The 9,590-nt window shown below is 37.7% G+C and overlaps 1 protein-coding gene across 1 annotated transcript; it reads right to left on the bottom strand.

The window, feature by feature from the left end:
- Window positions 1-103: 103 nt before the first annotated feature.
- Window positions 104-6,613, bottom strand: gpa33b (glycoprotein A33 (transmembrane), paralog b). The gene is made up of 7 exons (XM_032529212.1): window positions 6,387-6,613; window positions 5,893-6,059; window positions 4,059-4,266; window positions 3,758-3,922; window positions 3,498-3,614; window positions 3,276-3,399; window positions 104-3,105 (listed from the first exon to the last, which is right to left on the bottom strand). The coding sequence occupies exons 1-7, from the start codon at window positions 6,436-6,438 to the stop codon at window positions 2,373-2,375; spliced, it is 1,566 nt and encodes a 521-aa protein (XP_032385103.1). The 5' UTR covers window positions 6,439-6,613; the 3' UTR covers window positions 104-2,372.
- Window positions 6,614-9,590: the final 2,977 nt, after the last annotated feature.

The following is a 9,590-nucleotide window of genomic DNA, read 5'->3' as shown; positions in this document are numbered from 1 at the left end:
GGGGGAGGAGGGGGGCACCTCCATGACAAATCAGGTCAGACTTGGCTGTGAGTTTTCAGGAATTTTACTGCACACAAACTGCAACATTTGACCCACTTTCTTTATTGAACTCTATTTGAATGTGCTTCGCGTAAAAAAAAACACGGTTCTTACATTCAAGAGGAATCATTTCAAACAAAAACGTCAAGAAAAAGTGCACACAAAGATCACTTTTGAGTCTAATTAAATTCAATATTCACTAAAAAAAAGCAAAAATGCCATACACATAGGTATTACACACACGTTAAACATAGGTTTTAAAATGGATTTAAATCTAGCTCAGGTAAGTCTTTTTATTACTTTTATTCACAAAGTAGCCTATGCTAAAAAAATAAAAATAATAGATAATGTACATGTGTATAATGTACTTTAACAAAATTTCCCAAATTACTGCAGTAGGTAGGTGGCCCCAATATGTGAACAATAATTGTATTAATGATTGGGGGTTGTTTAATGACCAATTAACATTAATTGTGATTTAGCATGGGTTTTTATGAAAATAACTAACAAACAATAGTAATGCTAGCAATGATATGAGAAACCTATTGGCATCCATGTTAATTAAAGACCCTGGGAATCCATTCATAGACCTTTGACCAAAGTACAGTACATGCCTCTGAAACAGATTGAGGTTCCTATTGCCCCTCTGCTTTGTTTCATGGTGTTCCTCACCACTTCATGTATTACACTCCTCAGGACATCAAAACATTACATCAGCAACACATTTTACAGTCATACGTACAATGTTGTGTTGTTCAGTGCAGGCTAAATGAAATGTTAGCACACTGTGTCAGGTGTTGCAGGATTTACAAGGTTGATTTGGTTTGGTTGAAGCACATTCACAGGGAAGTTGTACATTTCTGAACTTTTTTTAAAGTTCCAGTCAGACCAGCATTAATTAACACAACATTTCAGACAAAAATCAAGGCTTTAAATCAACTGTTCGCCAGGCCACTGGCTTTTACATGGGCATTTACAATTTTTGCAAATATGCACAATTTGTTTTGCTTGGTTGTGACCAGGCACTAACCCAGATAGCCAACGTTGAATAAATATTGATTTTCCATCTGAATCATCTTTATGGTTGATATTGAAATTTCACTGCGAAATAAATGTTGAATCACCATTACCATATCGATGAAACCTGACATTATTGATGTTGATGACAGCAACATTGGCACAACATTTCTCTATAGTTATCTTTATGATTGATTAAGCATTGATATTTGGTTTACCTGGCGATATTGCTAATGTGTTGATTAGTCGTTGATTTAAAGTTGACCGGTAAACGACCTGTTGTTGAAAAGCCATCGACATATAGTTGACCGGTAAATCCGTAGAATTTTGGTTGACCGGGAGGTGGTAGACCAACGTATTGCGGACACTACAGATTATTTCTAGACCTGATTCATATACAATCAGGTAAGGTTGCTTATGTAATTTTTGATATGAATGAATTGTTCCAAATCAAATACTGTTAGCCTACTCAGTAACATGATGGTTAGTTTAGTAACACACGTAGTGCTGCAGTCATTGAAATATAACTTCTACATGGCCTAGGTCATCAAGTTTATATCCTTTCCTTTAGGTAGAAGTCTTCTAATGTTAAACTAAAATGTTAGCCTACTTTTGATTGTTTTCTATTTTAGATGCACTGACTCAAATAAGTAGAATATGGCAAATTCCTATGAAGTTTCTCAAGCTGTGCAGAAGTGGCTGCGTTACGCCCCAGACCGGGCGGGAGGAGCTGAACGACCGACCCTGCAGCAGTTATAGCGCGTTAAAAGGAAGAAAAAAAAGTGAAAAATTACAATTAAAAAAAAATTTAAAAAAAATTAAAATGTGTGGGGTGTCATTTGGGCTGGAAAGTTTAGTTTCTAAAAGCCTAAAAGGTTTATTGGCATAGTTTCTATATTTTCCTCCAAGCCCATCCTGGCCATAGCCCATTGATAAAGCAGGATTATAATAGCCTAATAATGTTTTAATTAATAATTAATGTATACCTTTTTAGATTAAACCTGTGGTAGGCCAATACTAAAATGGGTTACCATTGAAGTTTCGTTGAGATATGCTGGGATTTCAACATTGTTTCAATAGCCATTGTGATTGAAATACCATTGACATCCTGTTGATCTCTGTTGATCTCTGCGTTGTTTCAATGATAATAAAGGGTGCAATATGATAAAGAATCAACATCAGAGTTTGAAGTTGATTCAAGGACTTTATCGTTGACAGCGGGATGCTGATGTGACGTTGTTTCAATGACTATCTGCTACCTGGGAATCCAATCCTTAAACCAGTAAAACATCAATAAAAACATTCAGTACACAAGGCTATTGATACCTGTCTTTATTTTGATCGTCAATGTAGTCGAGGCGATCCCGACTTCCACCAGAATGATCACGGCGGTCGTCAAGGCGATCGCGGCTGCCTCTGTAACGATCGCGTTGATCGTCGAGGCGATCGCGACTGCCACCGTAACGGCCGCTCTGATCGTCAAGGCGATCGCGGCTGCCACCGTAACGATCCCGTTGATCGTCAAGGCGATCGCGGCTGCCTCCATAGCGATTGCGTTGATCGTCAAGTCGATCGCGACTGCCTCCGTAACGATCGCGTTGATCGTCAAGGCGATCACGGCTGCCACCGTAACGGTCACGTTGATCGTCAAGGCGATCGCGGCTGCCTCCATAGCGATTGCGTTGATCGTCAAGGCGATCACGACTACCACTGGTGCGATTACGCTGATCATCGAGCCTATCCTGACTTCCACTGTAATGGCTACGTTCGTCGTCGAGGCGATCACGACTTCCACGACGGAGATCTTGCTGGTCGTCCTGGTAACGTTGAGAGTCAACATCACTGCCCTTACCGTCATGCTTTTGTTTACCACCATGGTAACTGTGTTGATCATCCTCCAGCTTTTGTGCAGTTGTTCCTACGCTGAAATAGTTTTGAGGAACGACGTCTCTGTCTTCCTGCTGGGTGACATCGGCTGACTTGTCGTCCCAGTACTGCTTTCCAACTTCAGGAGCATCTCTATCATAAAACTCCACTTCTCCGGGGGAACTAACAGGCAAAATACACAAAAGAAAGAGAAAATTAGGTTAATAATTAGGTTGTTTGAAGATCTAATTACAGCACCTGTAAACATCCCTTAATACTACTTCAGTCAACACACTAACATAATTGCTGTTGGTAGTTTGCAGTTGCAGAAACACAGGATATATCACACATACCCTTCAGCATACTTTTCCTTTTTGCCCTTTTTCTTGCAGCAACAGAGGATGACAATCCCCAGCAACACGAGACCTGCAAAGACTCCGACAATTATTCCTGCAGTGGACCCAATGTTCATGCCGCCTGGGGAGAAAGGAGGACAGACAGGGGGTTTTCACACGTCCAGGGCCAAGATTATCAGGTAAAAACACTCAGCAGGTAAATCTTGTTGAAACACTCACCGGGCGTCACAGCTAAAGTAAAGTTGCAGCTGGCAGAACCAATTCGATTTGTTGATGTGCAAATGTAGAAACCAGACATATCTCTTGAAATATTGAAGAGAGATAGAGCTCCATCCTCTGCAAAAAAATGACAAAAGAAAATCCAAGCTAAACCAAGTTGCAACGATGGGTCATTCTTTATGTTGACACCGACGATGGGAAACAAACTCTTCAGCAGCCTGCCAAAGTTGGTGCTTCAACACATGGATTAAAATACATACTTTCTATTGTCTTAGGTGGAAATTGTCTTTGAATGTTTTCGACACTGTAGCTCCTCCATTCATAGACAGGTACTGGGGATCCCTCATTAGACATGCAGGTGAGAGTGACGTTGTGTCCGTACGCTGCTTCCCCCTGAATCCTGCAGATTGGTGCAGAGGGAGGCACTGGAAGAAAACAAAAAATATACATAAAAAGTTCCAATCACTTGGCAGAAATTTGCATGCAGAATTGATAGGCGATATACTTAAACTTCTTCACAATAGGCAGATAAATAGGCTTCAACAAGTAAGTAATTCTCACCCAGGACCAAAAGGGAAGTGGTTGCAGCTGTTGTTCCCTCGTCATCATTGGGGATCATGACACTGCATTGGTAACGGCGGCTGTCCTTCATGGTCACCTTTGATAAGCGCAGTCTACTCACTTGTCCATCAATCTCCATAAAGGCTCTACCTTCATAATTAGGTGCAATGTCAATCGGATTGTTTATGAAGTAGGTGGCCACCAAGTCCTAAAAAACATAATAATAAATGAACATATTTTACCAGGATATCAGTACAATACAATATCATAATCAGGCTGCCTTAATATTCTACAGTATCACAATGATAATATAATCAATGTGATGCCATATTTCACCAGGACATTAGGCTGCATGTTTAAGGAGAGAGGGTGCTGTACAGCATTGAACCTCAAAATGTTCAATATTAAATAAATAATATAACACATTATGAAATAAATGAGATGAATAAATGCCCTTTTCCATTTTATTTAATTATGGCATTTTGCCAATAACACTTATATTTTGTGTCAAGTTTTATTTCATAATGGCTTTTCATGTTGAGTAATAAACCAAGCTCACAACCTCGCCCAGCTAATTAGCCAGCTAAGTAGGTAGCGTGTGCACCTTTATTCAGCTAAATAAATAAAATGTGTTAGTTTCCGTGTCTCTTTACGTACAGTAGCCTATGTATTAACACCAACAGCTAGATAGTTGGTTGGAAATTACTTTAACATTGTGATTGCTCAAGCTAACCGATGCTAGCTCTGGAAGCAGTTGTTGAGCTTGCTAGCTTAAGAGAGGCAGGTAGTACGTGATTGGCTGAAAGCTGAGAGGGCAATGTCAACGTGATGACACCGCCCACACGTTGACACCGCCGTGAAAAGTTACATCATGAAATAAAAAGCCTTGAAATACAAATGTTATTGTTAAGAAAACCATGACGACCATGTTTTCTGAAATTTTATAGATAAAATGATGAAACAAGAAAATATTCTTTAGATCTAAATGTGTGTTGATTATTACATTAATTCTTAAGTTTCATTTTCAGTCATCAGCTTCATTGTTGCCACAACAACGTTTCTTTGATAAATTATCTTCTGCACAATTTATCATAACTAGTTATCAAATTTATCAAAATAACAAAATAATGTAACGTTTAGTGTTAAGTTCTGCTGAATTAAAACAAAGCAACATAGATTCTCCATCTTGTCATCATCTGATGTGTGCAAGACGCAGTCTTTATCAAAGGACAAAGGTCATAAGCACTAGGCTATAAACGGTAGGGAGGAACCTGTATGCCCTCAGTTTGGTACTTGCCCAGTGTCCCATTCAGCAAAGCACAGGCCATTTCCTTATTGAAGCTGTTACTCACTACAGCACAGGACAGTGCCACAGTCTTGATTTGAATATAGTCCATGCAAAGTAGTATTTTTAATAGATTGTAAGGTATACAATATAGACATTATATGTTACTGGTGGTAAGTTTTTTATTAAAACCATACTCTAGCCATTTAGTACGCTACTGCTATAAACTTGCACCAGAGTTCCAAACATGCAAGATCCTACACTTCCGCAGCTCAAATAGAAACACTCCCTGACGTGTAAACAGATATTTCACTCTCCATGACCCCAGTTTTATTTTCTGTTAGAATTTTGTAGTCTCAACGCCTACGCGAGATTACGGCATAAAGGACATCATATAACTGCATTCACAGGCTGAGTGGCACTCCCTGTGACACGTAAACAAATCTTTATATGTAAAATCAGTGGAGTTCCCTTTTAGTAGCTTACCACAATATTAGGTATTAAGATATATTCTCGTGTTGTGCATGGAGCTATAGTTTAACCTCTCACCATTGGATCACCAACATTCTCAGGGAAAGCCTCCCATGTGAGGACGATTGCATTGATGATTGGTCTGGCCGGGATGAAGGAACAGGTCAAAGTAATATCACCTCCTCTTGCAACCTCATATTCTCTCTCTGGAATAGAAACCTGTAAACTCCGACAGCACGGAAGTACTGAAACAAAAAGAAATACATAATGACAGATGTCTCTTTCTCAATCAAAGTTATTCATCTAAATACATGTAGGCTGTGTAAACTATACCGTACTGTAATTTGGTATCGGGGGACAAAGAAAAATGGGTTTTAATTTGACAAACTTCAAATGCTTTGCTTTTATTACTAAAATACAGTGTGTTTCTTTCAAGACTTATTTAAGGTCTCTTTTGAGATCAACACAATCCTGCTTCCGGTTGAGTAGCAAGAAGTTGGATTAATGATTAACACAGTGACACTACCATCAAGGTGTGTCAGTAAGAGAAAGAAAACATGCATAAAGCCTACCTGTGAATATCAAAAATAGCTCTCGCCATCCAAACTGCCTCTTTGATGTCATTGCTGAAAGAGAACAAAAACGTACACCGAGTACAAAATCTAAAACTGATGCTCTCAGTCCAAGAGCAAGAGCCCGCCTAACCTTCACGGTGAACTCCCAGGTATGGAGATGTTGACTTTTCCAGGTAATAAGTCAACGGCTACAGGTCACATGTCACCCAGAGGGCCAATCATTGATCTGGTATAGCCTTGGTTACACCTGCCTATTAGAAATGTATATGTGATAGGGGGGTGGGCTACAACAAAAAGGGCTTAAATAATAAAATGAACAAACAAAGACAGATACAGTTATTTAGTCCCTGATACATTGAACAAAGACAGATTTACTAAATTATTTAATTACAGTAGAGAAAGTCATTAAAATGCCAAACTAATGTCAGTCAGTAACTAGGTTGCTCGACATTTCAACGGATTTTGACCATCCCAGAAAGTTACACGGGGTACTATATGGAGTATCCACATCGGGTGTTGTACTCAGTTTGACCTGCAGAATGCAGTATTGCCATGATAGTGACGTTGCATGTGTTCAGTGCAAAAGGACAATCCCTCAACTATAATTATATCACAACACAAACAAAAAAAAGAACACAAATGTAACTGAACTAATAATAACACTTAAACTTCCTGTGGTGTGATCTGAGATGAAAGGCAGAAGGTGTGAGTGGAAACCTCTGGTTTAGTTTTAAAATATGATAGTCTCACCTATCGCCAAAGCGCTGTGGAGTAAAATTATGATGACTGAGTGTATTAGGAGAGATTTGGCTTTGGTAACAAGACAGTGTGCTCATTCAGTGGCTTTGGTGGCATGAGGTTGTAGACTCTGGACAATGATGCACGGGGGCCAAAAAGTCAGCTGTGTTTAAGTATTCACTCGAGTCTCTGAAAAACTGAATACTTCAGTTTAACCATTTGTTGAGTGTGAGAGAACAAAGATCTTATACGTCAACAAGGATACAAGGGAAATACTACCAAATGGACTGAAACTATAATCCCAATAAGCTCCCAAACAAAAAATGAATACAGACAGAGTAATGAATTTCTCCACAACAGCAATAATATTGCTCCTTTTACATAAAGAGTGATGGAAGACATTCTCAGATCTTTTACTGAAGTAAAGCAACCAATATGAAAGAATCCATTACAAGTGTAAAGCCCATGTTCAAAATCACACTTCAGAAAAAATGCATTAGTATTATCAGCAAAATATGCTTAAAGTATAAAAAATAAAGTAGTAATTATTTGATGTGTACGCAGCATTTTACTGTTGTAGATGGTCGCGTAGTTTAATTAACTCGTTATTAATTGTTTTAATTATTATTCAGTTGAATGCTCTGCTACATTATGTCCTTTAAAAAAAACAAAAAAACAAAAAACTTAGAGAAATATTAAAAATGTGACATCTTTGGGCCTCAAACACTTATTTAAATGAAACAATCTCATCATAAACATCCGAAAAGTGACAAAGGGCCCAAGCTGATTTTTTAACTGAAACCTTTTTTTAAATGTAAATCCCAATTTGAAAAGTAACTGTCTGATAAATGTGGTGGAGTAAAATCTCGGAATTGTAACAGAGTAAAAGGGTTAAATGGAAATACCCAAATGAAGTACAAGGAGAGCAAAAATGTATTTAAGTACAATACTTGAATACATGTACTTAGTTACTTTCCACCACTGTTTTTAAATCCTTCTTTGATTCAAAAATATAAGTTAAAACAATTAGGTGAATGCTCCTTCAAGTGAAATGAATAAAGTATAAAAATCTTCAACATGATCAAGTTGTTATTGCCTGTTAATAAATAGAAGTGCCACCTCTATAACCAATCCAAAGGCAACCATTTACACGTCAATCCAAGGACCACAGCAGTGAATTTACATGTTTAATCATTCACAGTTTTATACAGTTTTATATATAATTAATGTATTTTTCCCACTTGCTTTGTTATCAATTCTATACGGTATGACATTAATTACCAGACTTTCTCGAGCTGACCACAGGCAGATCAACCTGCAAAGAGGCCCTGGGGCAAACATATGTTGAGACTTTATTAACACGCGTTTGCGTTGCGTATTTGAACCTTGTTGCCTCCCATCAAGTACAGTGCTCACAGTAGACTACACATGGCAACTTCAGACCAACTATTACAAAAGGTTTTCTGTGTGTTGTTCTATGGTAATTTTATTAAATTTGTTTCTGACTTTTTTATTTTCTAATATTTACCATGTTAAGGGCGTAATTTCCAATAAAATAATAAGGGTACTAACAACATTTTGACACCGATTCCATATACAAGACAGGGACACATTATTAGGGAATAATGCAGTACCTGCTTCAGTTGAAATAGTAAGTTAGTGGTGCAAATCTGCAATCATTCAAATTACAAAAAACAAAGTGACATGCATTGACCTTAGAGCTGCCTCATTAACTGATTGGTTGCATTCATTTTTGTCAGTGTTACATTGTCGTTGCATGGCTGTGCGGCTAAAGTGCATTGATTTCCAAATACCGGACTGCATCACCCTGTGATAATACTTAAACTTTGACAAAAATAAATACAGAATTGGTGTTCACTGTGATTATTACCACATTAAACCCACATTTTGCAGTTATAAACAATAAATGGTTTATAACACACTACAATAGTTGTAAGCATGACGCAAGAACATAAAAAATTATTATTTCTTGGGCTACAGTTTGTATTTAATTTATTACTGTATTTATCAACAATTAGCCATACCCATGAAGCGTCTATAGCAGTTAATGAATCATTGATAACAGTGCAACATGGACACATGAACAAATCCCTATAGTCTGTCAAAATTCACACAGAGAATGGTTTAAAAAGATTTTAAATGTGTTCAAAACTCATAAAGGCATGTTGAGCTTGAATATTTATTCTTGACCTCTCAAGGTTTGCTTAATATTGTTTGTCTGGATCTTTCACTTTGTAAAATCATCATCTTAAGTATTTGTGATATGCAATAAAAGGGCTATATACGCAAACATAATGGTGCACACCATCCTTTAAAAATGTACATATTTGATTAATCTGCATATGGGGTAAGCGAATAAAGGAAGGGTGATGTTACATAATGGGTTATTTTAGTATATGTAGTGCAGATTAATAGGCAAAATGCAGGAAGTGGCTGCAAGGA

Source organism: Etheostoma spectabile, chromosome 11, assembly GCF_008692095.1.
Source record: "Etheostoma spectabile isolate EspeVRDwgs_2016 chromosome 11, UIUC_Espe_1.0, whole genome shotgun sequence".
Classification (NCBI taxonomy): Eukaryota; Metazoa; Chordata; class Actinopteri; order Perciformes; family Percidae; genus Etheostoma; species Etheostoma spectabile.
The sequence above is the reverse complement of the archived record's forward strand: the minus strand, read 5'-3'. Positions and strand labels throughout refer to the sequence as shown.